General features: G+C 45.0%; 3 protein-coding genes across 4 annotated transcripts; 1 reads left to right on the forward strand and 2 right to left on the reverse strand.

Moving 5' to 3' along the window:
• Positions 1–8,568: 8,568 nt before the first annotated feature.
• Positions 8,569–10,403, reverse strand: LOC138925587 (uncharacterized). The gene is made up of 2 exons (XM_070276410.1): positions 9,739–10,403; positions 8,569–9,674 (listed from the first exon to the last, which is right to left on the reverse strand). Exons 1-2 carry the CDS (start codon positions 10,316–10,318, stop codon positions 8,626–8,628), a joined length of 1,629 nt encoding a protein of 542 aa, XP_070132511.1. The 5' UTR covers positions 10,319–10,403; the 3' UTR covers positions 8,569–8,625.
• Positions 10,404–12,116: 1,713 nt separating this feature from the next.
• jub (LIM domain-containing protein jub) lies at positions 12,117–15,511 on the forward strand. Of its 2 annotated transcripts, XM_017244094.3 has the most exons (7): positions 12,117–13,728; positions 13,891–13,920; positions 14,280–14,420; positions 14,479–14,648; positions 14,712–14,774; positions 14,840–15,005; positions 15,065–15,511. In XM_017244094.3, the coding sequence occupies exons 1-7, from the start codon at positions 12,441–12,443 to the stop codon at positions 15,310–15,312; spliced, it is 2,106 nt and encodes a 701-aa protein (XP_017099583.2). In that variant the 5' UTR covers positions 12,117–12,440; the 3' UTR covers positions 15,313–15,511. The 2 variants fall into 2 exon arrangements, with proteins under 2 accessions (XP_017099583.2, XP_017099584.2); XM_017244095.3 differs by lacking the exon at positions 13,891–13,920 and having other exon boundaries at positions 12,118–13,728.
• Positions 15,512–16,830: 1,319 nt separating this feature from the next.
• Positions 16,831–19,748, reverse strand: Nup93-1 (Nucleoporin 93kD-1). The gene is made up of 5 exons (XM_017244093.3): positions 19,481–19,748; positions 19,240–19,420; positions 18,371–19,177; positions 17,674–18,302; positions 16,831–17,610 (listed from the first exon to the last, which is right to left on the reverse strand). The coding sequence occupies exons 1-5, from the start codon at positions 19,639–19,641 to the stop codon at positions 16,914–16,916; spliced, it is 2,475 nt and encodes an 824-aa protein (XP_017099582.1). The 5' UTR covers positions 19,642–19,748; the 3' UTR covers positions 16,831–16,913.
• Positions 19,749–19,827: the final 79 nt, after the last annotated feature.

Here is a 19,827-nt window from a genome sequence, read left to right on the forward strand (position 1 = left end):
GGGAAGCAGACTAAAAAGTCTATAACTCTTCTAAGTCCGTTGGGCTGATTTTTTATCTAAAGATGTAGATTAGCCATGAAAACAGTTTGGCATCAAAATATTTTCAAAAAACAATAATTCTGGGAGAATAAAACAAACATTATTTTTTTATAAATAATTAAATTTTTGTTTCAAGCTAAAACTTTTATTTAAATATTATATTACTAGGAACTACGGGTCTGCATCTCAACAATCCTACCAAATAAATGTTTTATATAAACAAAAAAAAGTAAAAAATATTTAAAATAAATAATATATTTTTGTATAATATTACGTTTGTTGAAAAAAAAAGTTTTTTTTTTATATTTATGGTAAAATTGAATAAATTGAATTTACGAATATAAGGAGGACTATCCATTATCCATAACTATTCGAGATGATCCATAGTTCCAAATAAGAAAAAATTATTCAAAATTAAAAATAAAATTAAATAAGAAACAATAAATAAAATAAAAAAAGGCCTGAAGAAAGGCGCTAGAGCAACATAAGCAGGAGTCCTTTGGAACTCTCCAGAAATAGGCAACGAATTAGTATGCATCGAGACAAGTCCAGAAACGTCTTTAAGTTTCTCTAATGACCATGAAGATGTCCAACAATCCAACAAAAAAGCGGTATCAGCAGTAATTTGCAACAAAAAGATGGAACCCTCTCAAACGAACGATAAAAGGAAGTCCAATAGCTCTCCAGTAACTGAAGTTAGAATGCCGGAAGTCGTCGTTGATCTTCTAAGCTCTTAGCTCAAATAAAAAATAAAATTAGATAAAAAAACAATAAATAAAATAAAAAATAAGAACAAAAATAAGAAAAGCAGAAGCACAAGTGTCTGAATTAAAAAAAAAAAAAGGAGCTGAGCTCTTAACTGCCTTGAAGGCAACAAGAAACTGATTCTGGTCGGAACAGAACCTCCTTATATACCAAAAATGTCCAAAATCCTCTCAAGGCCTACTCGATCAGCAAAAGGTGTGCAACACTGCTTTGAATGTCAGTGACGTGAGCCCTTTGCAACACTGGTCTATGTTTCATTGACTGACGTACTCAAAATAAATTTTAAAGCACAAGTTTTAGTGCACTACGATTTGATGTCCTTCTTATTTAAGTTACATTTTGCAACTCATGCTCAAATCCCATCGAAGCATCATTAATTTGTCCAACACCTACGTTTCCACCAAGCGCCAAAATTAAAAAAATTATAGTTCCGGTGGACTTTCTTTCGGCCTTTTTTTTATTTCTGGGAATCTTTTGAAATCGAATTCTAAATTCGAACTCCACAGAGATCGCTGTGCCAGGTTCTCTGGCACTTTCAGAATAAGTATGTGGACTTCCATACTTACATAGTATATGTAAGTATACAAACCAAAAAGCCTTTCTAGACTTTCTAGGGTGGACTAAGGAAACGACTACCTTAACTCACTAAGGGTTACTAACTAAAAAATTTAATAATATAACTAATTAAATAATATTAACTAATAAATTTAATAATTCATCATATTACCCACTAAAAACATCATATTTTGTTGAAATTGAAAATTTTTATTATAATTGCCAAACATTATATTCCAAAACTCTGCTAGTTCTGGAAAGCGCTGGCCATCCTTCGGTGAAAGCCAAATACCGGGGGATCAAGTCGCACACTCATAACACATCGCATTTGACAATGCTTGAATTTAGAAAACATTTAGCGAATTCATGAATTCATTGAAGGAATGGTCCCATCCCTCTAGATCAGTAACGGCGTCGATGACAGAGCCCCATGGCAGAGCTAGGCTCTGGACGGTGTCATCCTTGTCGACCATCTTTCCCTGGTAGTAGAATCGAAAGTTCCCAATGGGCAGGTCCGCTTCTAGGCTGTAGGCACCCATCAATTTGGCCAGTTTCACGTCACTCTTGATCCGGAACCGATAAATGGTCTCCTTATCAGCCAGCACCTTGATGTAAACGCGATCGTCTCCTTCCATGGAAGCTTTCTTGGTTTCCGTGTTGGGCTTCACCTGGTTGGGCTGGACAGTATCTAACGCGGCCCGCCCGGATATTTCCTTCTCTTCGTCGTCGTCCTTTACGAAAGATACCTCCGGTGCCGCATTCTCAGGAACTACGGCTGCGACGGGGCTCTGGGTTTCCTTGGCATTCTGCGACCCTTGGGAGGAAGCAACTGTAGACACTCCGAACGAGATCTCCGATTCGGTGATCGAGGCGTTGGACGAAAAAACGGTTGTATCAGACATGGTTACTTGAATTCGAAATTCCTTGTACTAAATTGCAAAATGTATAAATTATTATGAATTTTGAAACTGAGCTGTGATGTTAGCTCTAAGAAACTCGTTGTTATACTGATCCTTCTACAAATCATCCGAACGGTACCGGACTTTTAAATTTGACATTTCAAGTCATGGACTACTATTAGTCCCAAATTTTAATAAACCTTTTACATCCAATGATGAATAAGTTCTTGAAAATAGACGATTTTTAAAGGACTATAGAGCGTTTTTGAATGTAATAAGGAATTACGTATTGCGAAATAAATAAATAAGAAATTTGAAGGCTAAATAGCTAATAGACAGATCAAATACGGCCCAACCAGTGGCGGATTTAACAGGTGGGCAAAGGCGCGCTTGCCCACTGGGCCCCCCCGACGAAAGGCTTTCAGGGCCCCTCGTGCTGAAAGTTAAACCTTCGATTTTTTTTTCCACAAATCTGCATCAAAATCTGGGAACAAAATATTTTTAAGATCTTTTGTCAAATTTTCTGGGCTGTCCCCTTCAAAATGTGCAGAATGCATGGGGAGCCCCATATGACCCACTGCGAAGGCCATATCTTAGGAAATATTCATCCGATTCTTGAACGGAATACCTTAAACGATTTGTGGATCGATTCTTCATAAATCTGCATCAAAATCTGGGAACAAAATATTTTTAAGATTTTTTGTCAAATTTTCTGGGCTGTCCCCTTCAAAATGTGCAAAAGGCATTGGGAGCCCCATATGACCCACTGCGAAGGCCATATCTTAGGAAATATTCATCCGATTCTTGAACGGAATACCTTAAACGATTTGTGGATCGATTCTTCATAAATCTGCATCAAAATCTGGGAACAAAATATTTTTAAAATTTTTTGTCAAATTTTCTGGGCTGTCCCTTCAAAATGTGCAAAATGCATGGGGAGCCCCATATGACCCACTGCGAAGGCCATATCTTAGGAAATACTCATCCGATTCTTGAACGGAATACCTTAAACGATTTGTGGATCGATTCTTCATAAATCTGCATTAAAATCTGGGAACAAAATATTTTTAAGATTTTTTGTCAAATTTTCTGGGCTTCATTAAAAAATGTAAGCTGGGATATAATCTGGGATATTGTTAATTACCTTCCGACTTATCATACTTTATCATACTTCATTTTCTTATTTTTGAACAGCTAAATTCCAAATAACTTCTGGAATAACTAATGTTCTCAGTTTCTAACGCGGTAACTAGCTCCTTCCGACTTCTTTGGATACCAATTTATAGACCTATTTTCCCCGAAAATTTCGTGTTATTTGTCAAAAATATTTTCCCATTTTTTATCCCCTGAATTATCCCTGGATGTTCATTTTTAAAGGAAACTTTTACGGCTAATCCTGAAATCCAAATTATTTTTTCCTTGCAAACTTTTCGATTAGGGATTCTTTTGTTTAACTAAAAACATTTATTTATTCGGAAATTTTATTCAATATTGTATAATAAAGCACATTGTATAATAAGAGAACAATATAAATTTAAAAAATAAAATAATAAGAACATTTTGTATATTTAATATAATTTCTCATAATTTTTCGGTTTCCAAAGCCCTCTTAAAATCGCCGTTTTCTTCTTCAATCCTTTCGTCGAATCGCCATGGAAAAAACACCAAAGCGTGGATTTCCCCTATTAAATCAAAAAATATTTTAAAAAAATATTTATATTTTGATGTAAGTTAGTTTTTAAATAAACTGTTGAAGATAAAACAAAAATAAAATACATACTCAGAATTGAACCACCAGCCATAGCCATTATCCTTTGCCCAATTGCGATCGGAATCTCCATCCTGATCTCGATCCCAAGTGGAAAACTTGGCTAGCCTTATGCTCAGCTGTATGTCTCCAGAACAACCCTCAATATCTTTTACCATATAGCCTTCCTCTCGACTGCCAACAACAAAATTGTCACATTTTTCAAATTCCTCAGCTCCCTTTTTTTCATTTTTTGAACGTAACTCATATGAATTTCCATTTGTTAAAAGGTGCAATTTTTCAAGTCCGATAAAGTAATCATAACTCCACCGCTTTCCGAAATCTCCGAATCCTCTTTCATATTCCTCATACGTGCGATTAAAATAATTTGCTTCAGAAAGAACGCCATATACAACTATCCAACCAGATCCAACCTCCTGATCTGAGTAACAGACCACTTTAAACGGATCTGAACCAGGGATTTGGATTTCTTGGAGGCTAATAGTTTCATTTTGCCTTTGGGGGCAGCGATCTGAAAGAAATTCTTCTATTTCCTCATTTTTTAGATTTATTGGAGCATCAAGACTGTCGACTTCCAGATGATTTGATTTCAGCTTTTCATGCTTAGCACTCGCTTCGTTAGGGTGATGCAGAACTTTCGAATGCCTCCTTAGTCGTGATGACATTTCTTCCGATCCCAGAGAAGCGCAAATAAAAAAAATCGCAGAAATAAATACCACTCGAAGGATCATTTTTATATTTATATTACGCTTGAAAAAAACTGTGTTCTTTAAAAGTCACTGAAAGAATTTTAACTGATGCTTGGAACCTCATGGCTTCGTCTTTTTATACGCGATTGGAACACATTTAATACACATATGTATGTATGTAGAAATCTCAAAATATTCCGCAGACGGATGTGATATCCAACGCAAAAAATCACAGTTGATTAGAAATTGTAACTTGCGTATCAGGAGTGCCATAAAAATCCCCAGCGGAATAAATTTCATTCCATTTTGTGACATTTTTGAACATTTCTTTGCAAAGATTAAGATTAAAATTAGCCATTAGCAGCTGAATGAAATAGGTAATTATTAAACTTGAGCTCAATGGATTTCTGTGGCACCCCTGACATATTATAAATGCCCTACATGGTAGGATCTCCCATTTTAACGATATTGTGTACTCGTAAAAATCACTGTTTTGCGATCCACGCGTTCATATGGACGGACAGACAGACTTGACTATATCGAATCGGCTGTTGATGCTGATCAAGAATTTATATATCGGAGATGGGGTCGGAGATGATTCCTTGTCTATGTTACATACATTCACGCTACTACAATATACCCTTGTACTCTACGAGTGCCGCGTATAATAATTTGACTGGAGAATCCAAAGTCCCCGCTAGATCCAATTTGTACAATTTGTGCGCCTATATGTATGTACATATACATATGTATAGTGTTTTCAAGCGCACGTTAAGGCATGAGGTTCGTCACCTATGTGGAGTGCCGTTCCCAGTGATTCGCAATATTACCCACAAAAACAGTATATTTTGTTGAAATTTAAAATTTTTATTATAATCGCCATACATTATATACCAAAACTCTGCTAGTTCTGGAAAGCGCTGGCCATCCTTCGGTGAAAGCCAAATACCGGGGGATCAGGTCGCACACTCATAACACATCGCATTCGAGAATGCTTCAATTTTGAAGATAAACGTCGGAATTTAAATATCGTGAAACGATAGCGAATTCATGAATTGATTGAAGGAATGGTCCCATCCCTCTAGATCAGTAACGGCGTCTATGACAGAGCCCCGATGCAGAGCCAGGCTCTGGACGGTGTCATCCTTGTCGACCATCTTTCCCTGGTAGTAGAATCGAAAGTTCCCAATGGGCAGGTTCGCTTCTAGGCTGTAGGCACCCATCAATTTGGCCAATTTCGAGTCACTCTTGATCAGGAACCGATAAATGGTCTCCTTATCAGCCAGCACCTTGATGTAAACGCGATCGTCTTCTTCCATGGAAGCTTTCCTGGATTCCGTGTTGGGCTTGACCTGGTTGGGCTGGACAGTATCTAACGCGGGCTGCCCGGAAATTTCCTTCTCCTCGTCATCGTCCTTTACGAAAGATACCTCCGGTGCCGCATTCTCAGGAACTACGGCAGCGACGGGGCTCTGGGTTTCCTTGGCATTCTGCGACCCTTGGGAGGAAGCAACTGCAGGAACTCCGAACGAGATCTCCGATTCGGTGATCGAGGCGTTGGACGAAAAAACGGTTGTATCAGACATGGTTACTTGAATTCGAAATTCCTTGTACTAAATTGCAAAATGTATAAATTATTATGAATTTTGAAACTGAGCTGTGATGTTAGCTCTAAGAAACTCGTTGTTATACTGATCCTTCTACAAATCATCCGAACGGTACCGGACTTTTAAATTTGACATTTCAAGTCATGGACTACTATTAGTCCTAAATTTTAATAAACCTTTTACATCCAATGTTTTATTGAATCGATTTTTAATTAACTATAGAGCGTTTTTGAATGTAATAAGGAATTACGTATTGCGAAATAAATAAATAAGATATTAGAAGGCTAAAAGCCAACAGACTGGCCAAACGGATCAAATACATTGGTCTGTACAATAAGATTGTACCTCAATGGTGTTTTGGACAAGTGTAGCAAAAAAAAAAAAGGTTATTCCATAATAAAAATGGAAATTATGGTAAAACCTCCCAAAAACGGCATGTAGCAGTTACCAAATCTTTGGAATATGCATCCAAAGTAGAAATCTTCGATTTTATAAAATGTATAAAGCAAGACAAACTCGGAGACAGCCTGGGAGACGTATAAAGCGAACCTTAGCTAATACATATAACAAAGAACTTCGTAAGGCAAAAAGGAATTCCTGGACCAAGTTCTGCACGAACATTCAGCAAACATCAGAGGCCTCCCGACTCCGGAAGGTCCTCGCAACAACTGCACCAAACGTAGGATACATTAAAACCTCAGAAGGCAACTGGACATCTTCCAGGGAAGAAAACCCTAGAGGCTCTCACAGAGGCACATTTCCCGGGATGCTCTCTAGAAGAAACGACTCTGGAAACGCAGAGACAGGGGGCAGACCCTCCCTCCCTAACCAACTTGAATACCTATTGAGTGACAGGTATCTCAGCTGGGCGATAAATAGCTTCAAGCCTTTCAAATTAAATTCCTTCTCAAGACAATGGAGAGACTAATCAGCCTCCACATGAATCTTACTATCAACCCAGATGATATCTCGGAATCACAGCATGCGTATAGGAAGGGCCGATCCACGGAGACGGCACTCTACGAGATCGCTACTTTCATCGAAAAGGCACTTAGTGACAAGGAATACGCACTCATTGCTTTTCTAGACATAGAAGGTGCTTTCAACAACATCCTACCAAGCTCGATAATCAATGCGCTGACGGGACTAGGAATAGACAATCAATCCATACGCCTTATAGAGCAGATCCTGGTAAACAGGACTGTTGAGGGTCCTTGGGGTCCTCTCAACATGGGCAGTTAGAAATGGAGTAGGTGTAAACCCGTCCAAAACCGAGCTCGTCCTCTTCACCAGGAAGTACAAAATACCAGACTTAAGGCTTCCAAAACTATCAGGAGAAACACTCTCCCTTAGCGGTAGCGCCAAGTACCTAGGGATTGCGCTAGACAGGACACTGGACTGGAAGTGAAAAACTATGGATAGAGCTAACAAGGCAACAATCGCGCTTTATACATGCCGAAAAGCCATTGGCCTTAAATGGGGAATGTCCCCAAAAATAGTAAGATGGCTTTACACAGCGGTCATAAGACCCATCCTTTTCTACGGGGTGGTGGTCTGGTGGCCTGCTCTCATAAACTCCACATGTAGAGAGAAACTTAGGCAAAGAATGGCGGAGGTCTGTATCACAGGCAGCCCTACGTACTACACCGACGGATGCCCTAGACTTCATACTCGACTTTTTACCGGTAGAGATGGACTGACTATGGGCATACCAAGTTGGACCTACACCACTGCACGCCAACGGGGTCTACAGACTACTGCGTACCTGTTGATCATCCCACCTTAAAATACGAGGTTTCCTTTCCAACAAGGGAGGAATGGGCCACACAAATCCCGGGACCAGCCGGTTTCCTCCATATTTACACAGACGGTTCAAAATTGAATGGCCAGGTGGGAGGCGGTTTCCATTGCGTACGGCTGTGTCTAAATGAGTCTTTCAGACTCCCCGACCACTGTAGTGTGTTCCAAGCAGAAGTAATAGCTATCGGGGAAGCACTTAGATCCCCAGCACTTACTGGCAATTATCTTCTCAGATAGTCAAGCGGCACTCAAAGCCCTTGACTCAAGTGGATGGGGGTGTCAATCACTGGCCCCACATCGCCCACTCAACCTAACCCAACCTAACCTTGGTTCGTATTCTTTCTACGTATTCTGTAGTAGTATAAATGTATATACCTATAATACCAAAACATATTAATACCCATTATTTAATAACGTTTTCAATAAAAAATTAACCTTTTTTTTAATTCATAGCCAACTTTAATGAAAATTTAAAACTAATAAAGAAATCAATCAATATATCACTAGATCTCTTCAGTGAAATTATCGAGAATGAATTTCCAAAAAGAATTCTTAAGGGCTTCGAGTACCTTAGGACCTTCGAAGAAATAAAAAGCAACTATGAAAATAAGTAAGCAAATGAAAAAGATACATCTCATAAAGATGTTCTCCTCTTCATTGGCTTCCAAGAGTACCCGGGCCTTCCATCTCTCCTCGAAGCCGCTCTGTTCATAGCGTTCACGTAGCTCAAGGACGTGGCGGATCAGCTCATTATCTACACCGCTGATTTGAATCTGGCCGGATTTGGAGTTCTCTTTCTTCGCTTTCTGTGTGGACCTCATCTTTACCTCAGTCTTTACCTCAATCAAAGGTGCATTGGAGTCGACCTTGTCCACCGACTTCAGTTTGCCAGTCCCCGACCGAGCAATGGGACCCGGATTTTTCTTCGCTCTTCGGACACCTTTCTCATTCTTCTCCTGGCTGGGAATCTTCGTGGAAGTCGGCAAGATTTCTTTTTTCTCGGCAATAGGTTTTGGTTCAGTTCGTTTGAACTGAAACGACTCCAGTACTTTGGAGAACTTCTTAAGGCACTTTAAGGTTTCGAAATGAATTTCCCTAATTTCTTCTCGATTTTCCTCCAGATTCTTGAGGAAAATATCCTCCTTGGCAGTGGTCTTATTACACCTCTTCTCTTTCTTCGCCTTCTGTGTGGACCCGCTACCTACCTCATTTAGTATCCCAATCGAAAGTTGTCCTGTCTCCGTCCGAGCAATGGGGATCGAGGGTTCGGGCTGTGGTCGTTTAATACTGATCCTCGGTCTTTTCTTTTCTCTTCGGACTTCATTCTCATTCTTCCCCTCGCTGGGGATCTTTGATGAAATCTGTGGAATGGGTTTTCCAGTCCTTGCAAACTTAATCAACTGCAGTATTTCGCAGTTATCCTCAACGCTCCTTATAAATTTCAAAAGGCCTTCAATGATTTCTTTTGAATTTTCCACCAGATCCTTGAGTAAAATATCCTCCTTGGCAGTGGTCCACATCTTATTACACATCTGCAAGTGCAGTTTCGAAGCTGTGGAACATTTGGATGGAGAAGGTGAATACCAAATTATTTATATGGGTGTTTCAGAACTTACTTGGGTCCGAGGCTAACAGATTCTTCTCAGAGTCGAGTATTCTGGGATGGATTGAAGTCAAGTGGCTGGATAGTGCCTGGGCTCTGGGTAGAATAGCCGTGTTCATCTCAGAGCTGACCCTTCTTCTGCGGAGGTATGTTGATACCTCGGAACGAGCCAGAACCTCCTCAGAGTTGAACTTTCTCGGGTGGAGTGGAGGCGAGTCAGTCCGGGCTATAGAGTCCGGAGTCCGGTCATTCTGAGAGTTGACCTTTGTGGGTAGAATCGCTGAAGAGTCCAAAGAGCCACGGCTCATCTCAGAGTGGAGCTTTCTGGAGAGGCTTGGTGAAAAGCCAGACAGAGCTGAAATCGTCTCTGCGTTGACTCTTGTGGGATGAGGGAGTGGGCCCATTGGCGGTGAGTGGGGCTCATCCGTTAATACTGGATCCATGTCAGTGTCGACTTTCCTGGGAGAGATTGGTACGAACCAGAAGGAGTTTGGAACCTTCTCAGCTTCACCTTGACTTGAAGAGATTGATGGGAACTCTAATGTCTCTTCATCTTTCAATTTATTCCCAGCAGAATTCTTAACTTTTACCATGTTGAAAAATATAATAAATTTTTCTCTAAAAAATATATTTGTTGTGAGAGGCTCTGAGAGCGTTATTGAAATGTGATGTTTGAAATTCAGGAACATATATTTTTGAAAAACTAAAGCCTAAGCCTGCTTTTTATACCTTTTTATATCCTTGTAAATATTATAAAACTTTTCAGTGAGGGTTTTTGAATTTTACAGATTATTTTAATTCGCATCTTCAGTTTCCAAGGTGTGCGACCCCTCTATAAAAATAGCTGCACTTGGGAAGCTGCACTTGGTCTCCGGGAGGACCACCGCTTTCGCAATACGTAATTCCTTATCACATTCAAAAACGCTCTATAGTCCTTTAAAAATCGTCTATTTTCAAGAACTCATTCATCCCTGAGCCGTTCGCACCTATACTTTTCAATAAAACATTGGATGTAAAAGGTTCATCAAAATCTGGGACTAATAGTAGTCCATGACTTGAAATGTCAAATTTAAAAGTCCTGTACCGTTCGGATGATTTGTAGAAGGATCAGTATAACAACGAGTTTCCTAGAGCTAACATCAACAGCTCAGTTTCAAAATTCATAATAATTTATACATTTTGTAATTTAGTACAAGGAATTTCGAATTCAAGTAACCATGTCTGATACAACCGTTTTTTCGTCCAACGCCTCGATCACCGAATCGGAGATCTCGTTCGGAGTTCCTGCAGTTGCTTCCTCCCAAGGGTCGCAGAATGCCAAGGGACCCCAGAGTCCCGTCGCTGCCGTAGTTCCTGAGAATGCGGCACCGGAGGTATCTTTCGTAAAGGACGATGACGAGGAGAAGGAAATATCCGGGCAGCCCGCGTTAGATACTGTCCAGCCCAACCAGGTCAAGCCCAACACGGAATCCAAGAACGCTTCCATGGAAGGAGACGATCGCGTTTACATCAAGGTTCTGGCTGATAAGGAGACCATTTATCGGTTCCGGATCAAGAGGGACGTGAAATTGGCCAAATTGATGGGTGCCTACAGCCTAGAAGCGGACCTGCCCATTGGGAACTTTCGATTCTATTACCAGGGAAAGATGGTCGACAAGGATGACACCATCCAGAGCCTGGCTCTGCCATGGGGCTCTGTCATCGACGCCGTTACTGATCTAGAGGGATGGGACCATTCCTTCAATGAATTCATGAATTCGCTAAATGTTTTCTAAATTCAAGCATTGTCTGATGCGATGTGTTATGAGTGTGCGACTTGATCCCCCGGTATTTAGCTTTCACCGAAGGATGGCCAGCGCTTTCCAGAACTAGCAGAGTTTTGGAATATAATGTTTGGAGATTATAATAAAAATTTTAAATTTCAACAAAATATACTGTTTTTGTGGGTAGCTATTGTGAATCACTGTAAACGGCTTTAGAATTTTGAATGGAGACTCCTATTTCTAATTTAGGATTTAGGTTCAATGCATAACAAATTAAAGCTTTCGTGATAGACTGCTTACATTTTTTAGTTCAACTTCCTCTTGAACTAAGAGGAACTTCCTCCATTTCGGAGCTGACATTTTTATTTTTTGAACAAAATTAAAATTTTGTAGGAATTATTAATAAAATATTTATAACTGATCCAAAGTCGAAATGAGAAGAAGGTCCTCTAAAGAATTTTAAATTCAATTTAAAATTTAAAAGAAAAATTAACGTTATTTTTTATAAATAACGATAATTAGTTTTGTGAGGTCACACTATTTGAGAAAAAATAGTGCTGCCTGAGGGTTTAATAAATGTGTGACAGTCTGGCAATACCGAAATATACCAGATAAAAATACTGATTAAAATGAAATGGTATCATAATACCAACATCATCAGAGACAACACCGAAAAACAGCCCCCCGCACACAAAGAAAATGCTGAAAAGTGAAGGAAAAGCGCTGGTAAACTCCGCCAACTGATAGTGGCTGATCGATTCCAATTGGAGAGGTTCGATTTGGAAGCTTCGTCCTGCTGAAATCACTGGGAGGTAATCCGGAAAGTGGCTGGCGTTCCCCTGCCCCCGCTGAGCAACCGTGAGTGAGAGACAGGTAGTGGAGAGGGAGAACGAGAAACAGGCGGAGGAGTTGAAGAAAAGAAATAGCAAGGATACCGCAGGAACCGCAGAAAATGGCCACCCAAAGGACACAGATGCAGGCGAGGAACGCCAGTGCCAGTTCCACCGAATCCGACTATGAAACGCTCATGCAAAGGCTGCATATCGGTGGGGCAGGACCAGGAGGCGGGGTGCCGCAGCAAGTGGGCGGGGCCCACAGCATGAGAGGATACCAACGTTCGCCGGGCGCCATTGAGAACTTCCTGCAGGACAGCCAGCACATGCAGCACTCGACTATTCACCATCCGGATTATAAGATGTACGAAAGGAGCAACATTATAGCCGCCTCCAAATATGCCACGCCCCGTCCGGTTGAGCAGCTAATGACGACAACGAATGGCAGTGCCCAGATCTATGCGCCCACCGCCCAAATCCTTGGCCAGAGGATTGTGCCCCAGAAACACTCGCCGGTCTACGAAAATCTCGAATTTTACGGCCAATTCGATTCGAATCACAAGCGGGCCCAGCCCCAGAGTCCTGGCAGCCGACAGAGCACCATGCTGAACGACTATCTTCTGATGCAGCCCATTCGCTTCGCCCATACGCCGGTGCCGGAGCATCCGCCGCTGGATGCCCGGATGGGGCGGGGTGCTGGGGCCACGGAGGAGCATGCTGCGCCGATTTACGAGAACATCATTCCCCACTCTGGGCAGCGGGCTCAACCACAGGCCTCGCCGGCCACGGCCACCATGTACCAGGAGCTGCAGACCACCACCACCACCAATAGTGCGGGCGGATCCAACTCCAGCTCCACCAGTGGGCTGGATCTGAATGCGATGCTGGCATCGCCGCTCCACCAGCGCAGCATCAGCAGCAACACGGCCAGCTCAAACTCGCTGGGATCGCCGACGCAGCGGTATCGCAACTTGTCCCTGCCCAGCCACCTGAGTCCCGTTCCCACAACGCACTCGGTGGCCAAACTGCAGCAACACACGCCCATCAAGTCGCCGATCAACGTCTCCGTCAATCCCAACTACATCGAGGACATCAACAGCTCCGACTACGTCTGCATGACGGCGAACCTTCACAGGAATCCCGGCTTGGCCACGGGGAAGGTGGCCACAGCAGGAGCAGCCCCACAGCGCGCCTTCCCAGAGCCTAGTGTCATGCTACCATCCACATCGGGGGCAGGAGCTGGCGGAGTAGCGGCACCTGGCCCATTGCCAGAGACCGGCGCCGCCTCTTCAGGAGCGCCTGCCTCATCAACGCCAGCATCGGCAGTTCCTTCGCGGGCCACGCCCATCGCAATGACAGCCCCCCTGGCGGTGGCCACATCACCCACTCCCTCCCAAGGAAGCACCGGTGAGTGAATCGTTTTTCCAGTAGGACCTGACCCGACCCGAGGTCCAATGGTGTGGGGGGCAAGGATGAGCCTGCCCCCAGCTGGATCCTGGACCCCGGTTCGTGCCACAGAGCTATCTAATCCATCTAATCTAATCTAACCCCAAAAAATGCTGCACGCAGCGGTTAATGCCGCCCTGAAGCCCAGGAGAGGTAGGAACTGGGGGAGTGGTTAGATTCCAATGGGGGACGGGGACGGGGGCGAGGGTGCGGATGTCCATCAATCATAAACCGGTTCGGCTGGGAATCCTTTACCTGCGCCGATACGGGATGAGTGATGGAATGGAAAAGGAATTCGATTTTTTGTTCGTAGTTCTCTTTGGTTCATTATTCATCCGTGGATCCGTGATTCACTGCATCTGTTTTAGAAGTTTGGAAATATGAGTTACCAGAATACCTGGCTTATTTATTTTGTTCATTAACGATTCGCCGACGATGACTAAGCCCGAGTCTGGGTGCGTCATCGGGCAAGAGGCGAAAGCATGACCTAATCTCTGGCCAATTTCGAACAGGTCTCACCAAGAATCTGCTGCCGTACAGCGTCACCCCGCCGCGTCCGGCTGGTCCCACGGAGGCGCAGCGCAAGATCGAGGAGCTGACCCGCCAGCTGGAGGAGGAGATCGAGCAGAGCGAGGAGCACGGCGAATACTTTGGTAAGATACTCCATTAATCTCAAAGAGAATCCTGTATCCAACAATATTCACTCGACAGGCATATGTCACACCTGCGGCGAGAAGGTCAAGGGCGCGGGTCAGGCGTGCCAGGCGATGGGGAATCTCTACCACACCAACTGCTTCATCTGCTGCTCCTGCGGCCGGGCTCTTCGCGGCAAGGCCTTCTACAACGTGCACGGCCGGGTCTACTGCGAGGAGGACTATATGGTGAGTTGAGTGGCGCTCCCAGTCCTCGAGGTTCGAGTCCTAATCCAGTCATTCCCCTTTCAGTATTCGGGCTTCCAGCAAACGGCGGAAAAGTGCGCCATATGCGGCCACCTGATCATGGAAATGGTTAGTACTCCCTCGCTCTATCCGTCCCTCTCTACCTGACCGTCTCTTTCTTTTTCCTCGCACAGATCCTGCAGGCCATGGGCAAGTCGTATCACCCGGGCTGCTTCCGGTGCTGTGTGTGCAATGAGTGCTTGGACGGAGTGCCCTTCACCGTGGACGTGGATCACAAGATCTACTGCGTCAACGACTACCATCGCATGTTCGCCCCCAAGTGCGCCAGTTGCGGAAAAGGTGAGCTCCCATCGGATGATCCTGGGTCTGATCCAAGCTAATGCTGTACTCTTTTTCAGGTATTACCCCTGTGGAGGGCACCGACGAGACCGTGCGGGTCGTCTCCATGGACAAGGACTTCCACGTGGACTGCTACATCTGCGAGGAGTGCGGCATGCAGCTGACGGACGAGCCGGACAAGCGCTGCTACCCGCTGGACGGGCGCCTGCTCTGCCGGGGCTGCCACCTCCAGCGCCTGGCCCTCCAGTCCTCGCCGCACGCCCGCCACCAGGAGCCCGTATGCGCCTCCTACCAGTACATGGGATAGATCCCATGGAATGGGCCGCCGCATGGGCCCGGAGGCCGCCCGCCTCTCTTTGACTGAAAAATGGCGCACAAAAGCATTAAAATTCATTCGAATCACGAACAAACTATCGCAATCAACATATTCCAACTACCAACTACCAATTACCAATATTATTCTTAAACGAAAAGTGAAACAAATGCATTTATATACACAACTGCTACGTCGAATGGCTTTTATTTGGCGACGAGTGGCAGTGCACTGTAGGGACCTTTAAGGACCTTTATAAAACTATAGACTAATCTTTTTTTATATGGCTTTTTGCAACTCAATACCAATAATGATAATTATCAGCCCACAGTGCTATCGATTGTCAAAGTGAGCTGTTGAAAGAAAACAGCAGGTGCTTGAGAATATAAAATATTTCGGGGTCTTTCAGATCCGTGGTCTTTCAATTATGCACCGACTAGTGCCAATGCACTAACTATCATAATCATAGAGCTAAGAGGTTCAGAAGACCGAGAGGCGCTTGAGAAACTTTTTATTAGTATTTATTAAGCTATTCGTTATTTATTAATCTAAGAGGAGTTTGTAAGGAAATTTAAAATACTAGATTTTAAATTTGAAGGCTAGGAAAAAAATGTTATAGAGTAGAGACTTTGAACATTGTAGTTCGAACATAAGAACCCAAGAGGGTCGTCGTGCTGTGCATATGTCGAGCTACAATGGCTAAGGAATAGAGACTATAGTTTCTAGTCCTTCTTTTAGGAATATTGTAATTAAAGAGTGTTAGTAAGTGCTGGCTATCTATATCCCCACTGATTAGGTTATGTAGAAAAACTACACCCAGAATTGCCCCACTATTAGTTAAGGTTAGTAAGTTTATTATTAGAAGTCTGATTTTATAAGATGGAAGATGAAGATTTCCATCCCATTAATTGGGATGAAGACCTCGCCCATTAATTGGGAAAAATTCATACTAAAATTTATTTTTTTACAATTTGCGATGGGCAAACCACCTTCACACTGAGAAATACTTGGGTATGACTCTGGGCAGGCGTCTAACTTGGAGACCCCATCTACTGCGCAAACGGAAACGAATGGACGAAGTTATTCTGGACATATGGGATCTAGCTGAGGGGTACAGCGAGCCCTAGTAACCTAGCCCTAGCAGACTCGTCCAACTGGCGCAAAATGGCGTACCCTGGGTCAGCAGCGAAGTCCAACGATTTGGCACCAGGTATGTGGGCCAGCATCCGATCTTCTTGGACACCAACCTGCTGGAAACAGCAACACCACCAGAAGGCTATAGAGGATAAACCTGTTTTGGCTCCTAGTTCATTAAATTCAATTTCCTAGCATGTTAAGTAAGATTTCAAGGTATAATTTGATTATTGTCCACTCTGAATACGGACAGATATTAAATAAAGCTCTAATAAAAGATAATACAAAATCTCCAATCGTACTTGAAGAGCCTCAAGTGCCTCAAGAACCCTTTGTACTCAAATGTCCTAAAAAAAACATCCACAAAAACATAAAAACTTATTTAAAAATTCCATTATAATCTTAAACAGGGGCGAGTGGAAAACAATTTACTGTAATCTTAATGTGGGAAGTGGGCAGTGTTAGTGCATAAGGATCTCCAGTTGGACGAGCCGTTGGTTGGTCTGGTTGGGCATCCGGTAGGGAACACTGGCCGCCATGTTGGTCAGGGCCTTGGCTCGGCCGCGCAGGTGCCGCAGAGTCGCCTCGAGGGCCTCGTTACTGTCCTCCACCCCGTACTCGGATGGCTGACCAGAATTGCCCTTAGTCTTGACATACTCGTCGTATATGATGTCCATGGCGGCTAGCATCACGTCCGGCAGCACCCGGATGATGTCCGGGCCCATGCGCTTCAGGTTGCCGACGCACTCGTCCACCTCCGCGCTGTTGGCGGGTATCAGACGATTCTTGGCCAGGACATCCGACGCCAGGCGGGGCTGGCCGGCGTGAACAAGATCGAAGAACCGCATCAGCTGCGTGAGCATCGAGTAGGTGGTCAGGATGTGGGACTCCAGGTCGGTCTTGCGCACAGCCAGTAAGCTGTCCAGTGTTATGATGATATCACACAGCCTGTCGCGCAGCGACCCGGGGCGCTGCGGTTGGTGGACCACCTGGGATATCAGGGAGCAGGCCAGCCGCAGGGCCTTGTCCAGCTGCCCGGCAATGAAGTACAGCCGGATGGCCGACTCAAAGTTGCTGCGCTCCGCCAGATCGTCGCCCACCTTGCCGGCCAGCGTGTACTTGTCGCAGTCCAGGTTGGGGAACTCCGAAAATATGCCTCTGAAACGGGATACAGAAGACTTTACACGCTGGAATCTATAGCCAGAGGATCACTGTGCTTACCCAATGAGGTTGCCCGTATCGGTGTGATCCTCGTAGCCGAAAACGAGCGCCAGCATCTGGTCGTCGGAGTTCTCCACCAGCATGTCGCAGACACAATTCAGCATCACGTTGTTGCCCTTCGCGTCCCTGAAGTTGCGCAAGAGGTAGTAGTACTGCATCGCCTGGGCAGTGTCGGTCTGCTCGAAGCCCTTGGCGTACATGACGATCAGGCGGACCAGGTTCAGGCGCTTCATGGGCGCCGGATCGTCCGGCTCGCAGCTCAGCAGCGGCGCCGCAACAGAACTGGGAGTGCCGAGCATGCATAGCTCGTTGAGGGCAATGGCCATGTGAACGGCGTGGGGCCGATTCGTGTCTGTGCGGGACAGGAACTCGATGGCCGACTCGAACTGTCCGGTGAGGGCCAGGACCTGGAAGTAGAGCGGCGCCTTTTCGCGGGCATTGAAGTAGTTCTCGCCGTACTTGTCCAGAATGAGGGACTGCAGGCCGGGGTAGGTCAGCTGCTCGATGTCGTAGTGGCGCTTGTCGTTCAGCCGAAGGATCGAGAGCTGCAGCCACAGGAAGTCGTCGATGGTGCGCATCAGCTCCACGTGCCCGTCGTGGGGATCGCAGGTGAGCACTATGGCGAATACCTATTGCGGGGCAAGGGTTTGGATTAAAGTACATTTTCTGGAGGAGATACCCTCATCGAGGTACTCACCGCCTTCTTGTAGGGATCGTTGCAGATGCGCAACTTGTTGTTGTACTCCAGCTTCAGTGTGGTTTCAATCTTCGAGGTTGGGGTCTCCGTGTCGCCGCGCTTCTGCAGCAGCATCAGCTTGAGCAGATCGGGACAGGTGCCCGACTCCCTGAGGAACTGAATCGCCGCCGCCAAGTCACCGCTCCTCAAGCTGTAGTAGATCAGTGGCCACAGGGGCTTTCCGTCGCTGATGTCCTCCAGCCCGACTAGCGATCTGGGCAAATGAAAATTGACGCCCACATAGGAGGAGACCAGGTTGTAGGTATTGGGGATTCCACCGCGCGCGGCCACCAGCAGATTCTTCTGGACGACCGTGTTCATGTAGGTCTTGTAGCGGCGCTCCAAGTAGGTGCGCGCCTGCTGGATGAATTGGGGAGCAGTTTGGCGGGTGTGTATGGGATCAGTGGTGCGCACTAGCGGCGTCACGTCGGCCATGTACTCGAGTACACCCCACATTTCCTGCACATGCTCGTCATCGAACTTTTCCGACAGCTTGGCAAAGGTGGCCACCAGGTTCTCACGCTGCGAGCCCTGACCGTTGGCCTCGTTGTAGGCCTTGATCCTTTCGGCGTACTTCTTCTGCATGTTGTCGAGCAGGCGGGAGAACGGCAGCGGATTATCGGCCAGAGTCGTGCTCACTGTCTGGCACTGCAAGTCGGGGAAGATCTCCGGCCGGGGACCCACCAGGGCGTTAAGAAGCACCTCCTTTTCCTCACCCCATTCAGCGTAAACGCAACGCCATTTCTGCAGCTCCACAGCATCGAAAATCTGGCGAATGTCAAGAGGGGATAATTTGTTGGAAAATTCATAAAGATATCGAGTACACATACGCTGCGGTTGGTCTCTTCAATGACAGACAGAATGGCGTTCTCCCGCTCGTTCTTCAGATATCCCTGCACATCGGTGTCAGTGACAGGGTCCAGGGGCTCGAACGATTTTCGCGCGCTCAGCGACTCTAGCTTTTGCGACAGTATCGGCAGATCCACGCCCTTTGAGCCAAGCAGTATGTGGCTGGAAATGAAAAGGGCTATGAAGAACGCCTCCTTGCATTCATTTTAATGGAGAACTCACGCTTGGAGATCGTTGGTGCCGGTTTGGGTGACACGCGAGTGCAGTTCCTGGGTGGCTTGGAGCACCTGGGAGATGGTGCGCTCCACTCGCGGCATCTCCGTGTCCATCTTCGTCTCGTTGGTGAGGCGCTGGGCCTGTTGCAGCAGCTCCACCAGGTCCATGTTGATGGGGAAAAGCCGGTTCGTTTTTTGGGAGAAATATAAAAAAAAAACAAAATCGGCTTCCCGAAGGCGCGTGCTAGTGTGACCAGAGTGGCAGTGTGGCCAGTGGCGCCACTGATATTTCAAAATATGTTGCAATAATTCGATAGAGGATTTTCAGTTATTCGAGCTTTTATTAAAAGTACT

The sequence above is a fragment of the Drosophila bipectinata genome, chromosome XR, assembly GCF_030179905.1.
Source record: "Drosophila bipectinata strain 14024-0381.07 chromosome XR, DbipHiC1v2, whole genome shotgun sequence".
Lineage (NCBI taxonomy): Eukaryota > Metazoa > Arthropoda > Insecta > Diptera > Drosophilidae > Drosophila > Drosophila bipectinata.